The sequence below is a fragment of the Rattus norvegicus genome, chromosome 6 (genome assembly GCF_021556685.1).
Source record: "Rattus norvegicus strain SHRSP/BbbUtx chromosome 6, alternate assembly SHRSP_T2T, whole genome shotgun sequence".
Taxonomy (NCBI): Eukaryota; Metazoa; Chordata; class Mammalia; order Rodentia; family Muridae; genus Rattus; species Rattus norvegicus.
The window spans coordinates 83,286,960-83,309,225 of NC_141539.1; the positions used below are offsets into that span (position 1 = coordinate 83,286,960).

A 22,266-nucleotide genomic window follows, 5' to 3' on the forward strand; every position below is an offset into this window, starting at 1 on the left:
TACTCAAAGGATAAACAGGCTGAGAAAGAAATTAGGGACATGACAACCTTCACAATAGTGTGACTTTAACCAAGCAAGTGAAAGATCTATATGACAAGAACTTCAAGTCTCTGAAGAAAGAAATTGAAGAAGATCTCAGAAGATGGAAAGACCTCCCATGCTCATGGACTGGCAGGATTAATACAGTAAAAATGGACATTTTGCCAAAATCAATCTACAGATTAAATGTAATCCCCATCAAAATTCCTATTCAATTTTTCATAGAAATAGAAAGAGCAATTTACAAATTTATTTGGAATAACAAAAAACCCAGGACAGCTAAAACTACTCTCAACAAGAAAAGAACTTCTGGGGGAATCACCATCCCTGACCTCAAGCAGTATTACAGAGCAATAGTGATAACAACTGTGTGGTATTGGTACAGAGACAGGCAGGTAGATCAGTGTAATAGAATTGAAGATCTAAAAATGAACCCACACACCTATGGTCACTTGAACTTTGACAAAGGACCTAAAACCATCCAATGGAACAAAAGACAGCATTTCCAACAAATGATGCTAGTTCAACTGGAGGTCAGTCAGCATGTAGAAGAATGCAAATTGATCCATTGTTATTGCCCCGTACAAAGCTTAAGTCCAAGTGAATCAAGGACTTCCACATCAAACCAGATACACTCAAACTAATAGAAGAATTTCTTTTCTGGCCCAGTCTATTTGGAGTTAGTTCTGTAGGCTTCTTGTATGTTTATGGGTCTCTCTTTTTTTAGGTTAGGGAAGTTTTCTTCTATAATTTTGTTGAAGATATTTACTGGCCCTTTAAGTTGGGGGTCTTCACTTTCTTCTATGCCTATTATCCTTAGGTTTGATCTTCTCATTTTGTATTGGATTTCCTTTGTGTTTTGGGCTAGGAGCTTTCTGCATTTTACATTATCTTTGAGGGTTGTGTCAATGTTTTCTATGGTATCTTCTGCCTCTGAGATTCTCTCTTTTATCTCTTGTATTCTGTTGGTGCTGCTTGCAGCTATGACTTCTGATTTCTTCCCTAGGTTTTCTATCTCCAGGGTTGTCTCCCTTTGTGCTTTCTTTATTGTTTCCATTTCCATTTTTAATTTCTGGACGGTTTTGTTCAATTCCTTCACCTATTTGGTTGTTTTTTCCTGTAATTCTTTAAGGGATTTTTGTGTTTCCTCTTTAAGGACTTCTACTTGTTTACTTGTGTTGTCCTGTATTTCTTTTAGGGAGTTATTTATGTCTCTTTTAAAATCCTCCATCATATCATAAAATGTGATTTTAAATCTAAATCTTGCTTTTCTGGTGTGTTTGGATATCTAGTATTTGCTTTGGAGGGAGAACTGCGCTCTGATGATGCCAAGTAGTTTTGGTTTCTGTTGCTTAGGTTCCGGCACTTGCCTCTTGCCATCAGGTTGTTTCTGGTGTTAGTTTGTCTTGCTGTTTTTGAGAGTGACTTGACCCTCCTGAAGGCCTCTGTGTCAGCACTCCTGAAGGCCTCTGTGTCAGGACTCCTGTAGAGCTGTTTTCCTGTTTTCTTTCAGCTGTTTCTGGGAACAGGTGTTCTGCTCTCAGGTGTGTAGGCCCTTCTGGTGACAGTCTTTCAGCTCTTGGTGCAGGCAGGGATCAGAAGGTCCCCGCCCTCCCTAGTCGATTTCCCTCCTGGGTCAAGAATGTGGGTAGCGGGCAGTCTCTGAGGGTCCAGCTCTCTCCCCCACGGGATCTGGGTTCAGTGAGTTGTTTGACCGGTTCAGTTTAGTTCCGGCACAGACTGGAACCACAGTTACCTGCTGCTAACTGCTCCTACATTCCTGTGTCCAGAGGCACTATGCCGTTTCCTCTTGGGCCAGGGACGTGGGCAAAGGTGGGCAGGGATGGCAGTCTGTCCTGTGGTCTCAGGATAGTCCACACTTCTGGGTGTTCACCCCTCTCCCCTATGGGATTTGGGAGCAGGGAGCTATGGGATGGGATCAGTTCAGTTTTGGGCACAGCCAGAAACCGGAAGTGCCCTGTCCCAGAGTATTTCTGCCTTTGTGTGTCCTGAGTCCACCAGGCAGGTCACTTGGAGCAGAAAAGCTGGTCTCTCGGGTGTGTAGGCACTCCTGGTGACTGTCTTTCAGCTCTTGGCATAGGAAGGGATCAGAAGGGTCCTGCCCCTGACTGCTCCTAGGTCCTTGTGCCCAGGGAGCACAGTTGGCACTAGGAGATTCCTTCTTGTGTTGGGAATGTGGGCAGAGGGTAGTCTCCTCTGATTTCTCAGGAGTGTTCGAATTTCTGAGGGTTAATTTCTCTCCCACATGGGATTTGGCTGCAGGACAGTGTGATTTTTCAAGCTAGCTAGTTCCTGTCTCTTTTTCTTTCAAAAGCTATTAGTGCCAACATAGTTTACATTTATGATTTACTAAATTCTAATGACTTGGCAATGGCCCTACTTTCAAATTCACATGAATCTGAGAATTAAGCTTTCTTTTTCTAAAAAATTGTGATTCACTTGCTACAATTGTTTTAAAAAATTATTCATCTTTAATTTTTTTTGTCATAGATTTATTTCTATTATTTTGTGTGTATGAGTGTTTTTCCATCTGTATATCAATTGTGTGTCTGGTGCCCAAGGAAGCAGTGAGCCTCTATATGGGTGCTACGTTTTGAACCTGGATCCATTAGCAAGAACAAGTGCTCTAGACATCTGAGCCAATTCTCTAGCACCTAAGCTTTCTTTTTTTGAGGAGGATCCTAACACCCACAAGGTGATTCACAATTGCCTGTTAACTCTAGTTCTAGGGGGAATCCAACATCCTGTCTGGCCTTTGCAGGCACTGAATGCACATGGTGCATAGGCAAAACATCCAAAATACCCACACATATGTGACAGAATGAGACTAAAAAGAAGACCTACACTGCAGCTTAAAAGGGAGGATGTGAAGGCAGTGCTGGGGAGGGGTAACTAGGCTATGTGAAGGCAGTGCTGGGGAGGGGTAAGTAGGTTATGTGAAGGCAGTGCTGGGGAGGGGATAACTAGGTTATGTGAAGGCAGTGCTGGGGAGGGCTAACTAGGTTATGTGAAGGCAGTGCTGGGGAGGGGATAACTAGGTTATGTGAAGGCAGTGCTGGGGAGGGGTAACTAGGTTATGTGAAGGCAGTGCTGGGGAGGGGTAACTAGGCTATCTTAAAAAGGAGGATGTGAAAGGCAGTGCTGGGGAAGGGGTAACTAGGCTATCTTAAAAAGGAGGATGTGAAAGGCAGTGTGCGGAAGGGCAACTAGGTTATGTGAAGGCAGTGCTGGGGAAGGATAACTAGGTTATGTGAAGGCAGTGCTGGGGAGGGGTAACTAGGTTATCTTTGGTGCTCAGTTGTCTCACTAGAGGTGTTTACAGTCAAACTTCACCTCCAACAAGAGCAGTAGTCTCTGAATTTTTATATCCACAAGCCCCGAAGGTCTCTTCCTTCCATCAATTGACAACTCTGAGTCAGAGTGTGTCCAGGGAACTGCTTATGTCCCGGATCCTAATTCATAGACACGAGTCTATGTCAGGACAGTGTGGGGCTCTATGGCACAGAAGTACGGAAGACCTTCACAGGATCGAGACCAACATGCTGGGTACGACTGACCACTTTAAGTGTCTGGGCCTGCACAGACTGGCAACACAGACTGCCTTGGCACTGCTGCTTTCTATGTCTTCAAAGTCTGAGAGGCAATTGGTAGAAATTAAGCGGCTTTGCAGGCATTTTCCATGACCATGCCCACATTAGCACTGAGAGCCCCTCGTATGAGAAGACATTTACCACAGTTGTTGTCTGTCTGTCTGTCTTTCCTTTTGGAAACTTTGGAAATGAAAATGCTCAACAAAGCTTAAAACAAATTTTCTTAAAACAAATTTAGCTTAGTGGATAGTATATCCTGAGCCTAGGGGTTAACACACTAGATCAAGTAGAAGAAACAATATCAAGGATTAAAGCAAGGTTAAGATTTTACTATATTCAGACATCAATAAAGAAAATGTCATTATGGCTGTGACCTTCAAGAACTGTAATATATAATCTAAAGACTAATGCTGTTTAACAATCCTTGAACTAGAAGGTGCTGAGGCTCAAACCAAAGGCATTAGGGAAACAAACACATCCCTCCCCATGAACACATTCAATGAAATTAGAGCAGGAAAGTCCCCTAACCCAGGGGAAGTTGGAGACATCCAGAATTAGGAAGAATCTTAGAACTCCAAATATGATTAGAAAAGAACCTCTCCATGTGAAGAGTTCAGAACAAAGAAAGAATACTCAAGGCTGCAAAGAAAAGAGCCTAGTTACTTACAAAGGCTTTACCCCATCAGCATTACATCACACCTCTCAGCAGAAATGCTAAAGGCCAAGAAAGAACAGGAGGATGTGCTTCAAGCCTTGACAATAACTAACTGCAAGCCAGGGTCTCTATACCTAGCAATGTTATTCGTTGCCTCTTAAATGTCTGGAATAAACAAAGACTCCAAAACTAAGCAATTCTTCACCTCTAAGCCAGCACCAAACAAACAAACAAACAAACAAAACAAGAACAACAACAACAAGAACAACAACAAAAAACAAAACCCAACCAACCAACCAAACAAACAAAAACATAGAACAGGAAAATTAAATATTTTATAGTCAGTATGCCAGCAAACCTTTAAAATTAAGAAGGGAGAAAGATAAGGTGCAAGATAACACAGGGGTTTGTATAGTTTTGAAAGAAAATGTCTTGTATAGTTACATAATAGATTTTATGACATTTTATAAATTTACATGTTTTGCTCATATTCACACCCATTATTCTGTTCTTCCCTTCCTCTTCCCAACTAATCCCCCTCTACCCTTTCTGAAATAATGTAATGAGTTTCATTAATGTTGCTTACAGGAACATGGCTGAGGGTTGTTTAGAATTATATCGGTACCTTACTAGTGGCTACTATTAAATGCACACAAACCCTCAGGGTGAAATGGGGCCAGCAGTTCTTCTCCCTTTCATGACAGGGTGCTGGCAGGTCCAGTCTTGTGCAGGTAGCTGTGTGTTCAGGAGTAAAATGGCAAGGTAATGCCCAGTGGTACATACTCACCTGCTCCTCTAGCCCTTGAGTTCTTTTAATCCCTTCTTTGACAACCTGGAGACTTAGAGGGGGTGATAGAGTGTGTGTGTGTGTATGTGTGTGTGTGTGTGTGTGTGTGTGTGTGTGTGTGTGTGTGTGTTTTAATGGCTGAGCACTCGACAGTCACTTATTCTCATCATTTTGACTAGTTACAAGCCTCAGCCACCACTACAAACAGAAGCTTCTCATACCAAAGCCTGCAGAAGCACTAACCTATAGACATAAACACAGTAATCTGAACAACAATAAACAGCAAAGAAAGAGCAGCCACTATTTTTACCCACTGAGCCATCTCTTCAGCCCTGTCCACTATTCTTGACTTTACAGTATGGTTGGCTCAGAGTTTACCTGTCCTTCCACCTTTTATGCCTTGGTGCTTTCACTCTTATCGAAGTGTATTCTAATTGTAATGATCAATCTTGATTATCAACATGAGATTTATAATCACTAAAGAAACATACCTCTGGGTGTGTGTCTATCAAAGTATTTCTGGGAAGATTTAATTGATCAAGGAAGCTCCATCCTGCGTGGGGGAGCAGCCCTAGGCTGAATACAAAGGAAAAACTGAGATGACACCAGTGTTCATTTCTCTGCTCTTTGACAGAGAAATGTGATGAGCAGCTGCTTCATGCTCTTGTCATGCCTCTGCTGCTATCCTGAACTTTCTGCTTTTAAACCAAAGTCAAACACACACCTTCTCTTAAGTTGTTTTTGTCAGGCACTTAATAACAGCAACGAATAAAGTAACTAATACAGGCATCTTCGGTCACTGAAAGATCGGCTTGGCCTGAATTCTTTCTCTTTAATTGGTATCTTCATTTTGTCAGGAATGTGGCAAAAACCTATTCACTGGCAGGCACAGTTTATCCTGCAACTGATATTTTTCAGTTCAAATCTATTCTGAATCTAAGTGTTCCCAGTCAATGGCTTCTTTAAAATAGGGCATTCTTCGATCAAATCTTTAATGCTTTCCAATGTTACCTTGGTACAAGCTTTTGGTTCCTGGCTTCCATTTATAAGTTTATTTCTTTATTCCTTTTTATTTTTACTAGGCACTTATCATGTACAATGGTCGTAACTTTTGCAGTATGAGGTACTTAAAGACTAAAGCAATTTTTTCTTCCTTCACAACTTCAGAGAATAGTTCTGTTTGTAGTATAGATCCAACCAACCTCAGTATGATTATTTTTTTTCCTGAAGGTTTCCTAAGTGAAACCTTTTCACTTAATTCCAGCACTTGAGGGGAGGCAGAACTGGTAATCTCTGTGAGCTCAAGGCCAGTCTGGTTTACAAAACAGTTCCAGGGCATCGAGGGTACACAGCTGAGACCCTGTTTCAAAAAAAACCAAAAGAACTTATTATCTTTTCACTTAAAGAATTTTAGAGGTTTTCTGTGGCATAGCTGACTTGCTGGTTTCAGTACTCGTGTGCTTGGTGTTATTACTAAGTAAAGTATGGGTTACTTAGACTTCAGCACAGTGGTGCTTTATCAGTCAATCTCTGAAGTGAAGTGTCTATTAGTGAGTAATCGGTAGACAGCATAGACACTACAGATACACTGGGCAGAGGGATGAGTCAAGTCTTAGGGCCAGATGCGGTAATATAACTTTTCACTATTCTACTGGAAATGATCTGATTTAAAACATGTTTGACTTTTTCCACACAGTATTTTTGGGTCATGGTTGATGGGTAACTGAAATACCAGATAGCAAAGTAATGCATAAGGAGCGACCTTACCATGCTGGTGTCTGTGGATTTAAAGAAACAGTACTTTTACTCCAACCTCAGATTACTGGAGATGTTTACCCTTCTCTGGTGTAGGTGTCCTGGCATCTAGGCTCTAGTGGCTTTCTGTACTCACTATGAAGGAAGACAGAAACCGGTCATTTTGGGACTATACTGAAGTAGGGTACACGGCCTACTTCATCTCTCCCCTTCTCTCCAGAAGGGAAAGTCCAGGTCTAAGCTCTTCTGAGTCTTGTGGAACTGTCAGCTGTAAGAGGAAGGTCACTTTTGTTGCTCTTTGTTGTCTGAGGGTCTGTGGTAGTATGAGGCAAGATAGAAATGGGTCCTTAGGGTGAAGATAAAAGGCTTCTTACAAAAACCAGATGGCCAGGAATATCATCCACTGTATCCTTCACTAACACAGAAGGCCTAGGAGGCAAGCGAAGGAAAAAGCTACTGTGTTCTTACCCACAGGAGCATGGATTTCTCAGGTTTGGCCTTGTCTATGGTGATATAACTTCTTAAATGGGTTCTAGCCTTTTACTATACATACTTTTTTTTTTTTTTTTTGGTTCTTTTTTTCGGAGCTGGGGACTGAACCCAGGGCCTTGTGCTTCCTAGGCAAGCGCTCTACCACTGAGCTAAATCCCCAACCCCTTACTATACATACTTTATTTGAATATTATTTTAATGTTTCTGCAGGAAAACAATTGTTTGACTTATTTAAGTCAACTTGCTCTTATAACAAAATTTTTCATGTGATAAAAATGCACATATTGATGAAAAAGATAAAAATTATAAAGCACTACAATTTTGCAGAAAGATGTATACATTTACTGGTGACGCTATCTGCTGAGGTTATTTTTTTCTGTATCTTCCAATTTTTCTATTTTTATAAACACATTTCTTGGGAATTCAGAAAGAAATTAAAATAACTGTATAGTTTTGAGTTTATAAGAATTTAATTAACAATCATAATAAAATTTACCTAGTTAATATACTGAGATGCTTTGGAAGATTTCTAGTTTCAGGTTTAGGGCATATTTCCAATGTCCAAGCACTAAATGGCAATGGAATAAAAATGTTTTCTAATTGTGACAATAAACCGTTAACCATCTTTTAATAGTAGAGCCAACAATATACGCATAAACTGGCTGGTTATGGATAGGAGAGACTCACAAGTTATGTGGAACCATCCACGCCAGGAAAACATTATCATGCACAGACTAGAGTTACCTGCAGCCACAGTCATCAAAAAAGCATGAATTAAATGACAGCTCAGTCAGTAAGTAAAATACTTACAACACAAGCATGAAGACCTAATGTAGACAGATGCCCAGCTCCCACTTTTACAAACAGATCCCTGGTGCTCCTAAACAGTCAGCCTTGTCTGTTCTCGGAATTCAGGTCAACTGAGACCTTATTTCAAAAAGCAAAGTAGATGGCCCCTAAAGAACACCACCTGATGAACTGTTTGAGGAGTAAGAGGAAGAATAGGCCTGGCCTTGTTAGAGGAGGTATGTTGCTAGGGGTGGGCTTTGAGGTTTCAAAAGCTGGAGTCAGTCCCAGTGTCTCTGTCTGCATGCTGTCTACCTATCAGCATATAAAACTCTCAGGCACTGCTCCCGTACCTTGCCTGTCTGCCATGATGATAATGGACTAGCCCTCTGATACTAAGCCAGCTCCAATTAAATGCTTTCCTTTATAAGAGTTGCCTTGCTCGTGGTATCTTTTTGCAGCAGCAAGTGAATAAGACAGTTGTACACGCTTCTATAGCTCCATCTTTCTTCCCCTTTGGCTCCCAGAACTTTTCCTGACATGGCTCAGTTATTCATTTGCCTTGGTCGTCACTCTTTCCAGACCAAAAATCGTGCCAAGTTCAGGCCTCAGGTCTGCTCTGTACTTGGAATGTTATTTGCTCTGAGACACACAGGGCAACTCTAGTCATTCACCACACAGCTCTAAAAGACTTTTCCAAAGACGTCTTTGTGAACCACTCTATCTACTGTTCCAACTTAAGTCACTACTATAATCTCCTTTTATCTACTGTGCAAATGAGTCCCTGAATGTATGTGGATGTCAGGGTATGGACGGTGGCCGCATTGCTTAGGTTATCTCACTGAGACCTGTGGCCAGAGAGCCAGGGAGCCTGACTCCATCTCCCTAACATTAGGATTACAGTGTGAGTCACCATTCCTGATTTTTTATGTGGGTGCTGGGAACTGAACTCAGGAGGTCTTCATGCATGTGTGGCAAGGACTTAACCAACTGAGCTCTTTCCTCAGCCCATACTCTTTTTATTATCTGACTTTCATTTATACAACTTGAAGAGACCTTTTATTTGAGTATTGTCTTCCTAGAAAGTAGATGTCACAAGAACAAGGGATTTGTCTACATTCTCTGGCATATAGTAGGCTCTCAGTGTTCAGAAACTAAAAACCATAACCATATTTTTTTAATTATCACTTTAGGTCTCAAGTTAGGAAAACTCTTCCAAGGCTGTCTCAAGAATAACACTACATTAAGATGGATTTAATTACTTTATTCAGGTTTCTCAGTGGTTTGAGTCTTATTTATTTTTTTTTTTTGTGTCCCTTTGCGTCTTATTTCTTATTCTCAATAAACATAAAACTGTACCATGCATTAGAAACTCCAATCCCTCTCATGGTAGCTCTCCAGTGAGTTTGATCAGCCTCTATTCACAGTGATCTTAACTGATCATAAGGCTATCTTGGGGAACTCCATTACCATATCATTTTAAGGTATGGAGTTGTTGGTTATTCACAAACTTACCTATTGTCTCCATCAGCAATACTTCTTGGGCAGTATGAATTGGTCAATCACCACATATTATATGTATTTTATAATGAGCTGTTTAAACCAAGTAATAATCAGTGAGCTCATCAAATGAAAGCTGTCTCACGCAGTATTTGTTAGTTGCTGGAGCATTTTCTTTTAAGAAAAGTAAGGCTCAAGTCTGTTGAATTAATGGACCTTGTTTGAGATAGTGCTGAAATTGGGATATGGATTATGCTCAAAGTTCATGGCTAAGGTAGGCTTGAATTTAAAATCTAAATAAACTTATGTGGCTAGTGGCACTGTATTGGGTAGACAGAACAATATTAGAGCCAACAAACAGGTCAACAGACTGAAACCTTCAAAACAGTAAGCAAAATTATTATTTTTTTGATAGGCTCTCTTTATGTAGCTCTGACTGTCCTGGAAGTCACTTTGTAGACCAGGCTGGTTTCAAACTCACAGAGATTCACATGTCTCCACTTTTCAAGTGCTGGGATTAAAAGACACTCACCACCACTTTTAACATCTCTCTTTTCATCAGTTAATAATTTAACTGAAACATATGTTACAGGAATAAAAAAGCTAACTGACACACAGGATAATGAAGTAGAAGTAACCATAAAGTAGCCAGTCTACAAACTAGGAAAGAGAAGCAAAGCCTTGAATTGTAAAGAAGAAAACCAATCCCACATTTAACTTCTCTGGCCTGGTTCAATGTTTCATCTTAAAAAAAAAAAAAAAAAAGCACCATTCCAATTCAGAAAAGCTTATATACAGTACACAGAGACGATAAACATCAATTAGACAATATTATTACGTCAACATCTACTGCTAGAAAACTGCATCTGCCTAGGATACATGAGATTCAGGGAATGCTCCTAAAGAGAATACTTTTTAATGAGTGAGTCTATTATATATTATCCCAAATTTTTCTGATAACAAAATTTCATTTTTCTTAAGTATGAAACACAGCATTTCAAGACTAAATATGACTGATGCCTTAGCTGAAAGTTACAAATGTATTTCTGAACTTGTTTTGAATGTGGTAGAATTTCTTTTCTTTTTTCCCCCCATCTTTATTAAATTGGGTATTTCTTACTTACATTTCAAATGTTATTCCCTTTCCCGGTTTCCATGCCAACACCCCCCACCCCTCCCCTTCCCATTCTATATGGGTGTTCCCCTCCCAATCCTCCCAGAATTTCTTATAGAACCACTGCAGAGTAAATTTAACCCATTTAACACGCATTTTAAGTTGTAGGTGATGGGGCACACATTTAACCCCAGCACTCAAACTCTGTTTGAGTTTGAAGTCAGCATGGCCTATAGAGTGAGCTCCAGTACAGCCAAAGCTACAGAGAGAAACAAAAACAAAGAAAAAATTACCACCAACAAAAAAATCCAAATTAAAAAACAAAAACAAACAAAACATTTTAGTGAGCTTTTACTGCAGTTCGAGACAAGGCAGGAGGTCTTGCCTCCTTTAAAGAAATATTTCTGAAACCCTGTGTTTTATTGGCAAAGAGGTATTCTTTATTGTTTATGATCATCTGTTCTTAACACATTCGATACCAGTATGGCAGCCATAATCACTCTGACAGTATAAATAATTCAACTCAAAACAGACAGACAGTTATTCTCTCAGAAGATCAGTAACACTGATTATACCCCACAACTCTAGGTCAACATTTTGGTTCTTTTCCTGTAAGGCATGGCCATACTTGGAAGAAAATCAAAGTAACTATGACTTGTGTAAGGCATTCAGCACAAGGCTGGGAAGTGGAATGTCTGGTACAGTATAATTCATACTTTTATGTTTAAAAATGGCAGAAATCATAAAGTAAGAGCGTTATAAATTAAAAGAATATATAATGTTTATTTCTTATTACTAAGTTCTGGCATACAGGAAGCACTGGGTTCAGTTCCCAGCAGCACTTAAATTGGCAGTGGTAGAACACACAGTACTTCAACACTAGAAAAACCATCAAAAAACCACTAAGTGACATTGTTAATACACTGTTTTAGGTTTGTAGTTTTTAATCACAGAATCACAAGTGACACTGAAAGTTTACAAAAAAAAAGAAGGCCACAGGCTTCACTGAAGTTAGTGAATAAGATAGTTAGCTTAAAATGTTTTTAATTTGTTAAAGCTTTAAGGAAAAGTCTCATTTATATTTTTATCATTTGAGTACTTCCAGTATCAGAGTATTTAGACAGTTCCAAAAATAAAAATGACATTATCTCCAAACATATAAACATAACTTTTTTTGGGAAAAAAAAAAAAAGGGTCTCGTGTATTCCTTTAAACTAGCTATATAGACAAGGCTGACCTTGAACCTTGGATCTTTCTGCTTCTTCCGAGTGTTGAAGGACAAGTGTGTGTGCTACCACTGTCAAAATAAGTGGTGCTAGGGACTGAACCTAGCCACAACTTCCTGTATACCAGAAAAGCACCTACCAACTAAGCTACACCCCAGTCCGACAGGATTTAATTTTAAGAGAGATAGCATTAGTACAAATAATATAAACATACATAATGAACACGCTACCAAAGCATCAGTGTACTCACTATAGCAGATGGAAGGAAAAACTCACAATCACGGACAACTGACAGTTGTTAGCAGAGAAGTGATAGCAGACTCAGAAGAGCAGACACACAGAACTTCACAAACAAGTACATTAGGACAGAGACTTAAATGGTAAAGATGAAAGGAAAAGAACTAAAGATAAAATGTAGTACCGTACTATTGTGTATACATGCTATAGATCCACCCATAGTTTATTAAAAACACTGAGAAAAGCTAGGCACTGTGGAAAGTTCTTACTTGAATCAAAGGCACTATGCTCCCGCCCCACCCCACCCCCAACCTCTTTTTGCAGGGGCTGGATGACTCAGAACACATCAGCTGGTCTCTAGCTATGCTCAAATCTTGAGAGAAAGCCCCCAACCTGGTTAAGAAAAATTTTAGCCTTAGTTAATTCTGACAAATAAATTAAAGCAAGAAAGTGGAATGGCTTCATGTGAAAAGCTTATGAAACAGGGCCCTGGAAAAAAGTTCCCATAAACAATTTTTTTTGTATTGTTTTGTTTCTTGAGACAGGAGTTCACAAAGCTCATGCTGGCCTTGGACTTGCTATGCAGAAGATGATGGATGACCTTGAACTCCTAAGTTCCCTGCTTCTAGCTCCCACATATTGGGATTCCAGATCTGTATCATCCTGGCGTCCATATACAATATGATGCTATAATGTAGCTTAACCTACTTGAAGCAGGGTTTCTCTGTGTAACCCTGGCTGTCCTGAAACTCACTCTGTAGACCAGGCTGTCCTCGAAGTCAGAGATTCCCCTGCTTCTGCCCCCCAAAGTGCTAGGATTAAAGGCAAATGCCACCACCACCCTTGCTTAAACTCTTGATTTAATTATAGATCATGGAAAAAAAAATGTAGTCTATACATAAGACATATTTGGCTTAGCATTAATCACAATCCATTCTCAACCCTATTTAACACAAAGTGAAAGGAAGGACACTGCTTAGAGAAAAACAGTGCCATATAACATTGTACATCACTTGTCCTACTAAGCACCCATTTCTGGTCTGCAAAGTGGGACAATATTTTCTGCCTTGACCCTAGCAATGTTGGAATGTCAAACCACTAAATTATTTGTGCTGCACTTATTTTTCTTCCGAATTAGGAGTGCCACTGTAAGGTTGGAATAAATATTCAGATACAGAAAATATAAGTATGGTTGGACAGGCACTAGACTTTCATGGGACAAAAGAGAAATACTGATAGGATATGGAGTCTGCCCTGGAGTCCGAATACGGGTTATGAGCTCTAGGTGGAATTATAATAAAAGTCCTGATTCGAAATGACAGTTTTATACTTACCTCCACCCCCAGTCTGCCCAGCTCCTTTACTCCATCCCAAGTTATGTTGCATTACTTTTGTGTTAATCATTGGGAGTAAGTTCAGTTTGATGGTGCATGGGCTGAAGCTTCAAGTCTGACAATTTTCTCCCTCAATGATTTTAACTAGCACTCTTCCCAGTTTTGGGCATGGTCCAGGCTAATAGAACTATTTCAGGTAGGGAAAGGACTGTTAAAGATTTCTTATGATTCTTGTAGTCAGGGACATCAGCAGGAAAATTACTCACCTCGTCACTATGAATTACCTATCGCCAATGGTCAAATTCAGAATCAGAAAACTGTCTTATTTTTTGTAGACGCCTCACAACTTTCCCACGCATAAAGTAATGACATTGCCCAGTAGCTCTATCCCATTGCCAAGAACGGATGAATGAAACCATGCCTGAGACGCTCTAGGAACATCGTTTGATAAAGTGTCTCGCCAAGTCCCATTATCATCTCTTGTCTCCGGAAACAGTCCGGTCAGGACCGATAGTTGCACCGACACAAGGCCACCCTGAAGCCGGCCGGCACACCCCCACGGGATCTTCCCAAGGCGAGAGGAAGGGGAGACGACCCTCGTGGTCCCCACGCAAGCCTACCTGTTGTTCCGGATGCTGAGCAGCACGCACAACACCAGCTCCAAGTAGATGCGCAGCACTTCTAGCCAGCGGGAGGAGAGTTGCAGGGCCTCACTTTCTTCCCCTCCGTTGCCCGTGTCGGTGCCCCCGCCGCTTCCGCCACCGTCGCCCGGGCCGCCGCCTCCGCTCAGATAATTCTCCGCGGCGAACTCAACCCGTAGCTCCCGTACGAACCAGCCGCACTTGCGCATGAGAAACTCGAGCCGCGGCTGCTCCGCTGGCGAGACGCGGAGGCAGATGCGGAGCTGGGGCCACAGGGCTGGGTAGAAGAGGCACTCCCGCCAGTGCGAGCAGGAGGCCGAGGCCCGCAGCCGGTCGGGCGCCGGCAGAAAGGAGAAGATGTGCACGATGAGTTCGCTGGGCAGCGACGCGGCGCCGGCCGCCTGCCCGCACAGAGCCATCCGGCTCCGCCGCCGGCCGCCCGTCCCCGACCGCCCGCGCAGTCCTCGCAGCAGCCCCCGCAGCCGGCGCAGCTGCCGCAGCCGCAGCCGCTGCCGCCGCCGCCACCGCACCACCCGGGCGGCCCCGGCTCGGGTTCGCGCTCCCGGCGGTCGGGGCTGCGGCACTGACAAGAACAACAACATCAATGACAAGGAAGAAGGGGGCGGAACCGTCGTGCGCTTCGGCGGAACCAAGTGCACCACGAGTGGCTGAGAGGGGGAAAGGCTTGGGCGGGAAGGCCTGCGCGCCTCCGGCTTTCTGTACCGCACGCAAGTGTTCCCCGGCCAGCCAGTCAACAACCTCAAAATCCTCGCTCGAACGGACCGGGGGCCCGGAAGCGGCCGCGCTGCTTCGGAGGAAACCGCGGCTCTCCCCGTACTCGGACGCGGAGGCACCGTAGTGGTAGGGACTGAGCGTGACGTCGGCGGCGACGGGCGGAGCCTGGCCCGACTTCCGGAACCGGGGAGCTCCTGGTTGCCTGGATCTCGTGGCACGTGATCCAGGACGTCAGCAAACCGGAGGGCGTGGCTAGGGCGTGGGGGGCGGAACCACTCAGAGCGTCCCTCGCGGGGTAGGTCTGGCCCTTCCAGCGTGCTCGTGGCGGAACCCCGGCGTGCTGCGCGAAGACCCGACGCTTTTTCATTCGCTGAACTGAGGTCGCGGCTCCCGAGGGCCGGCACGCAGCATCTTTTCCCATCTTACTTGTTCAGAGTAGGACAAAATCGGCTACCGAAAGGCGGGTCGTGGCGGCACGCGGACCGACGTGCAGAGGCCGACGTGCAGAGGCCGCCCACTCCCCAATGAGGAACGAGTGACGACAACGCCATCCTTCGCGTTTAGAGGGGCAGGGAAAAAAATGGCTAACGATTTTCGTCTTTAAGGCTGGTACCCAGGCATAAAGGCTCTCTGAACCCTTGTCTGCAGAAGTTCTGTGTAATTAGTGTGTTTTATTACTAGCTAACGATCATTTAGAGGTAACATCAAATTAGGAAGTTAAGACAGGTTTTAATTTTCAGTTTCATAAAATCATTTAAGTGTTTTTGAAGAGAGCTGTAGACACAGATGGTCAGTGCACCAGTGTACATTCACCTCTGTAACAACACGCCCCTGAATACAAAAGTAACATGAATTAAAGTAAATATTTTAGTATTATCTGATACTCCTAAAAACAAGTCGGAGAGAACCCTTTGTTTAGTTTGGTGATCCCAAAGAAAGGGATTTTTAAAACAACCCTGTGAGTTCTCAGCATGAGAAGTAGCTCACTCAAGTTGTAGGAAGCAGCGATATCGGAAAGGGTTAAGAGATTTTATGTCTACTGCTTCAAATTGTTGGAACAATCTCTTACACTAAGCAACTACCTATTCTAGATGTTTTTAGCCCTATGATATGACAGCGGACCTTTCCGTTCTCGTTTCTTTTATACATTTTGGTGTCATGAACCTAGTAAGATAATAATAGTATCCCTTTACCTTTAAATTTACGTCAGCTCAGTTGGTACTTTGAATAAAAAATGTATTCCAGGTAGGTCACTTCTTTGAACCCTCGCCTGTAAATTTCGATGTAATTACTGTTTTATAAGCATTCAGTGAACATTAAGTGGCAACAGTAAATTAGGAAAATAAGGCTTGGATTTGAATTTCCGCTTCAAAGTCATTGAAGTGTTTTGAAGAGAGACAGACTTTGGAGCTTCGCTTTAGTGTACACCTGTTACAGCTATTTTTGGATGCCAATTTGACTCTTATCTGGAGTGAACTACGATCCAGAAATGGAGGGCACACTTGTGAAAGTGTGGCTTGGTTTGAAGTGGGTAAATTCACTTCTAGTTGGGACCTTTGAGGTAGGAAGACAAACCTCTGATTTGGATCTTGAGGGTGAAAGACATACCTTTAATCTGGGCCACAACTTCGGCTGGAAGTCTATATTACATGGAAGAAGGCAGTTTTGCTCTTTGCCTGAATGCCCTCTCTTGCTAGCACATTCATTCCTTCACTGGCTTTGGAGCCTACTTTGGAATTCCAGAATATACAGAAGACCAACGGGCACAGCTGCCCATTGTTGGGTTAGTTATACTGCAGTCATCCCTGTAAGTTCCATATGTATATGGAATTTTAATAAGTTCTGTGATGCTAGAGAAACCCCTACTAATACAACCTCCATAAAAACAGATTGCAAAGATGACATTACAGGTGGCAAAAATATTTGAATATTTACTAACATTCCATATTTAAATTACAATTATTTCCCAAAATAGGTTTTATAGCTGCTTTGTATAAACTAGGATCCAATTAAGGGCCACACTTGTATTTCTTTATGTAATTTTAAATTTTGTTTTCCTCCATTATGTAATCTGGGAAGCATTTTGGTTTGTTTTCTTAAATGTCCTCCTCTTCCTCTAGCCATACACTTAGTAGGTCTGACAACAATTCATAATTCTTGCCTGAATCACGTTAAAATGGTGGTTAACTACCTTTTCCATTATTGTATCTACAGTTATTTGTATTATTCTGTAGACTTAAGAAGCTTTCTTTAAAAAAGAACTAGTAACATGGAAGATGTCAGATGGATTTTTCTTGGATTTGTTTTTTCTGCAAATTACTATTTAATCATGAATGTTTTATATATTTGAATCATTGCTTCTCTAATTCTGGTACTTGCAGAATCCTATTTCAAATAAATTTTTCTATAGTTTTTTTTTTAATTTTTAAAAAGTTTTCTCTATCTTACCCTTGAAAACTGATGGATTCTGGGGGAGGAACAGTTATTGTTTTCAGTTGTATTACAGGCAGGGGGCGCTCTCCGGGCTACAGTGATCACAAAACAAAACCAAAAAGCATGAATTTTGGAAGAGCATCTGTGAAGAGTGGGAGGGATTATGGAGAAAGAAAAGGTGGGGGAGAAAAAAGAGTAAACAATGCATTAAAATATGTACGAAAGAACATTTGATCCATAAGGTGTAAATTAAAAAAAATCACTAAGCCATTTTAGTAAAATGAGTGGAAAGGTGAAACTGAGCTTCAGTCCTTTTCTGCGTTTGCTGTTGTGATGGAGCCGGGAGAACTTTAAATGTGTTGCGTGACGTGTTTGCTCTCTGCTTTCTCATCGGGGAAGGGATTTCTGCAGCCCTGGTCTTTGGCTCTTAAAAAGACACAGCTACCTTTTCATTGAGATGTATTTTACATGCCACAAAACTTTCTGTTCCAAACGTGTAACTGGATGATCTTTAGTAATTTTGTCGAATGATGCAGCCATCACAATAAATCAGATTCAGAACATTTTCAGTCCACAAATAAGGTTCCATATTTGGCTAATCCTCACTTCAACCATTTCCCAGACCATTGTGTATATTTTTGTCTGCATTGCCTATTTTGGGCATTTCAGATGAAATTATACAATATATGACTCTCCAGTTTCTTTTACTTATAATGTTTTGAGGTTCATTTATAATATGTTACATGTTTCTTTATGTTGAAAATATTCCATTCTGCATTTTTTTTGGTTATGTCCAATCAGTAATTGATAGATGTCTAGATTGTTTTCAGTTCAGGTTGTTATAAATGTGCTCTTCTTTAATTCAAACTAACAACTGAGTGAAAGGAAATTCAGAAGTAGCAGCATGATATCATTGGCAGTCTATTAGATGCACATCACCAAAATGCATCAAAAAATTGTGAACATGGCCGTTGGTGATACATACCTTCAATTCCAGCTCTCAGGAGGCAGAGACAGCCAGATCTTGAGTTGGAGACCAGCCTGGTCTACAGAACAGTTAGGACTACAGAGAAAAACCCTGTCTCAATCAATCAATAAATAAATAATAAATAAAAAAATAAATAAAATATATAAAAATAAAGAGAAAAAATTGTGAAATTGTGATTTGTAACTGATATTTTTTTCCTTAGTGTTTTACTACCAATATGATGCCTTTTTGGGCTAGGCTTTAATAATTAAGAATGTTACTTAAATAAAAGATATTTTACTTAAAGGTGTTTCTAAGAGTTATGTTTCAATTTTTACTTTCTTATTAGAGATAGGAATACTGTTACCTATAACTATAAGCTAAGAAATGAATTAATAAGAAACGATCATGCCCAAGTACAATAAGAAAACAGCAGTTTCCAATAGTGCCACAGAACTTTAAGGCACTTAACATTAATTGTCCATTGAGTATGTGCACTTAACGTGTTAAGTGAACTAGATTTTTTTTTGACATTTATGTACTCATATTGCTAAAGGAACATTGTTGACTTACAAAAGTCAGTATGAAATCAGATTTGATGAAGTTATAAAGCCTGAGCTATGATTCAGAGTGTGGGAGGAGGCACTGGTGTTATGAAGCTCATAAATACCTAGTACTACTGAGTTCCAGGTTCCAAAAGAGGCATATTGTCACCATGGCAACCACCATGCCTATTTTTTGAAACCCAGGCAACCGTTGGTGGTTGTTAGGGCTGCCTTATCCAGGTGGATGGATTGGATTGAATTGCCTACCTGTTGACAGGCAGTGGGTCTGTTTTTTTCTCATAACTCTATTGTAGAGATGTATTAGTTCATTGTTTTGTCTTATTTTTCCAAAAGACAATTTTAAGTATTCTGTGTTTTTATATGGTTCTTTTTAAAACATGCTAAGTTTAGTGCTTTTCTCCCAGTTAGGTAATTAGAATTTTCTCCCCATTATTGCTTAGATTTGGCAACTTGTTTTGAGCTAAATATAATTTTTATAATACTGAATCATGGGCAATTTTGTAACAGAAAAAATGGCTGTGGCAGAATTCATTTTATGGTACTTAGGGCTACTGATAAAACAATTCCCTAAATTCAAACAGTTTTTGAAAAAGTTATTTTTTCCCCCTGAGCAAATCTATCATCTTAGATGATGTTGGCAAGTAAAGACAACATAACTCTCTTCCAAATTATCTTTTAGTGCAACATTTACCCAGAGGTAACCAGGCATATATCCAGTTGAGGCACAGGGCCATCCATCAGTCTTTAAAATTTTTGACCCAGAATTGTTCCTGTCTAAAGGAAACGCAGGGACAAAAATGGAGCAGAGACTGAAGGAAAGGCCATCCAGTGACATCTTGGGATCTATCCCATGCATAGGCACCAAACTCTGACACTATCACTGATGCCAACGTTGTGCTTGCAGACAGGAGCCTAGCATGGCTGTCCTCTGAGAGGATCTACCAACAGCTAACTGAGACAGACACAAATACTTAGAGCTAACCATTGGATTGAGGCCGGGGACCCCTATGGAAGAGTTAGGGGAAGGATTGAAGGAGCTAAAGGGGATTGCAACCCCATAGGAAGAACAATGATATCAACCAACCAGACCCCTCAGAGCTCCCAGAGACTAAGCTACCAACCAAAGAGCATACATGGGCTGGTCCATGGCCCCTGTCACATATGTAACAAGGACTGCCTTGTCTGGCCTCAGTGGGAGAGGATGTGCTTAATCCTGCAGAAACTTGATGCCCTGGGAAGGGAGATGCTAGTGGGGGTGAGGCAGGGTTGGGTGGGTGTTGGGGGAGCACTCTTTCAGAAGCAAAGGGGAGGGTGGATGGGGTGAAAAACTCAGAAAGTGGGAAAACAGGAAGAGGGGCAACATTTGAAATGTAAATAAAATAATTAGTTAATTAAAAAAGAATTTTAGCACTTGGAGGCAGATAGAACTCTAAGTTTGAAGCCAGCATAGCTCAGCATTAGGCTGACCAGGACTAACTATGTAGTGAGACCCTGCCCAATTGTAAGACACACGTACACTTCTGTGTATGTGAAAATAGATCTTACAATTTGAATATTCCTTCTTTCTTCCCTAGACGGTAAGGTGGAAGCAGTTCTTAGTAGGATTTTATTACAGGAAAAATAAACGAAGGATTGAAGAGAACTTGCCTTTACAGAGTGGTTAGCTAAATAGATCAAATGACCTGTAGTTGGTGTCTTAGGGTTACTATGGCTGTGATGAAGCCCTCTGACCAAGGTAACTCTTAGAAAGCTTTTGATTCAGGGCTTGCTTACAGTTTTAGAGGGTGAGTCTATGATTATGGTGGAAAGCTTATAAGCATGGTGCTAGAGAATAGAGAAGTAGCTGAAAGCTTTGTATTTGATGCACAGGCAGCAGGGAGAGACAGAGAAGGAGAAGGAGAGGGGGAGAGGGAGAGGGAGAGAGAGGCAGAGACAGAGACACAGAGACAGAGAGATAGAGACAGAGAAACAGCGACAGAGAGGCAGACAGAGAAAGAGATAGAGATAGAAAGAGACAGAGACACATACAGAGAGAGGCTCAAAGCTCACTCCTAGTGGCACACCTCTTCTAACAAGTCCTTGATTTCTGATCCTTCTTAAACAATTCCACTCCCTAGTGACTAAGCATTTGAATATATGGACCTATGGGGGGCATTCTCATTTTCATTCAAAGTCCCATAGCTTGTGTTTTGGTTTGGGTATAGTGAATTGCTGGTTGATGTTATATATCTGAGCCTGCCCTGTATAAACCACTTATAAGTTGGTTGTACACATTTGGAAATTGGAAGGTCTACATCGACAAAACAGGGATTGGTATCTCGTATCCCAAGAAAATCTGGTCAGGAGCATTGAGAAAACTGGGTCCTGTATGGTGAGATAGGATGTGGGGCTGTTGCTTTCTAGAAGGGACTTTTACTAGAAGTGAGGCAACCTCTGTGTTCCCAGGTGTCATAGTTAGGGCTTATATTGTTGTGAAGAGATACCATGATCAAGGCAACTCTTATAAAGGAAAACATTTCATTGGCTGGCTTACAGTTCAGAGGTTTAGCCCATTATGGAAGGAAGCTGGTGGCATGCAGGCAAACATGGTACTGGAGTTCTACATCTGCATCTGCAGGCAGTAGGAACAGACAGTGAGCCGCTTTCAAAGCCTTCCTGCAATGACACAAATCCTCCAACAAGGCTATGCCTACTCCTCAAGGCCACAACTCCTAATAGTTCCACTCACTATGGGCCAGTGGGAGCCATTTTTATTCAAACCACAATGCCAGATTTCATAGTTCTTGAGGAGTAATTAAAACAATTTTTAAAGTGATGAAATCTCTTGATTGATGCTTGATTGACATTAAAAGTATTCTGCAGACATACAAGACAAGAGTTGGTCTTTAGGACACTGAATTACAAATTCCTAGTGTTGTGAAGCCTAAGGGTGGCATGCCTTTTCATTCTTCTGTCTGGGCTTGCTAACTTATTCCTGACATTTAAGTTCACTCCAGAGGTACTGTTTCCACCTTCCCCACTCCATTTAAAGAAAAAGAAAAAAAGTTTATCTTGTATGACTATTTTAAAATAGGTTGATTTTTGGCCTTTTGCTGAGAAGGATACTTTCAGAGGTATATTTTACTGATTAAATAGAAATTGTTATTATATTATAATTAAAATCCAAATATCACTATTTTTAAGATCTTTTATTTAACCACAAAGAATTTTTGATACATAATTAAAAATTAACGATTTGATGATTTTGATGATTTTGGTTAACAAGGGTCAGTCTCAGAGTAGTGACTTCAGTTTGGTTTCTTTGGTTGCTAAGCGAGTTGAAGCATTGAAAATATTCCCTCCCTCCCCTCAGTGCTCACCCTTTCCTCTTTCTTTTTTCCCTAGATAT

The 22,266-nt window shown here is 41.2% G+C and overlaps 1 protein-coding gene across 3 annotated transcripts in view; it reads right to left on the reverse strand.

Moving 5' to 3' along the window:
* Positions 1 to 16,726, reverse strand: part of Fbxo33 (F-box protein 33) — a 33,787-nt gene extending 17,061 nt beyond the window's left edge. The window contains exons 1-2 of one of the 3 annotated variants that reach the window (XM_087553204.1): positions 14,157 to 15,047; positions 10,142 to 10,998 (exon numbers count right to left, since the gene is read on the reverse strand). In XM_087553204.1, coding sequence (XP_087409330.1) covers positions 10,746 to 10,998; positions 14,157 to 14,779 — 876 coding nt within the window. In that variant the 5' untranslated portion in view covers positions 14,780 to 15,047 and the 3' untranslated portion in view covers positions 10,142 to 10,745. 3 annotated transcript variants of the gene reach the window in all.
* Positions 16,727 to 22,266: the final 5,540 nt, after the last annotated feature.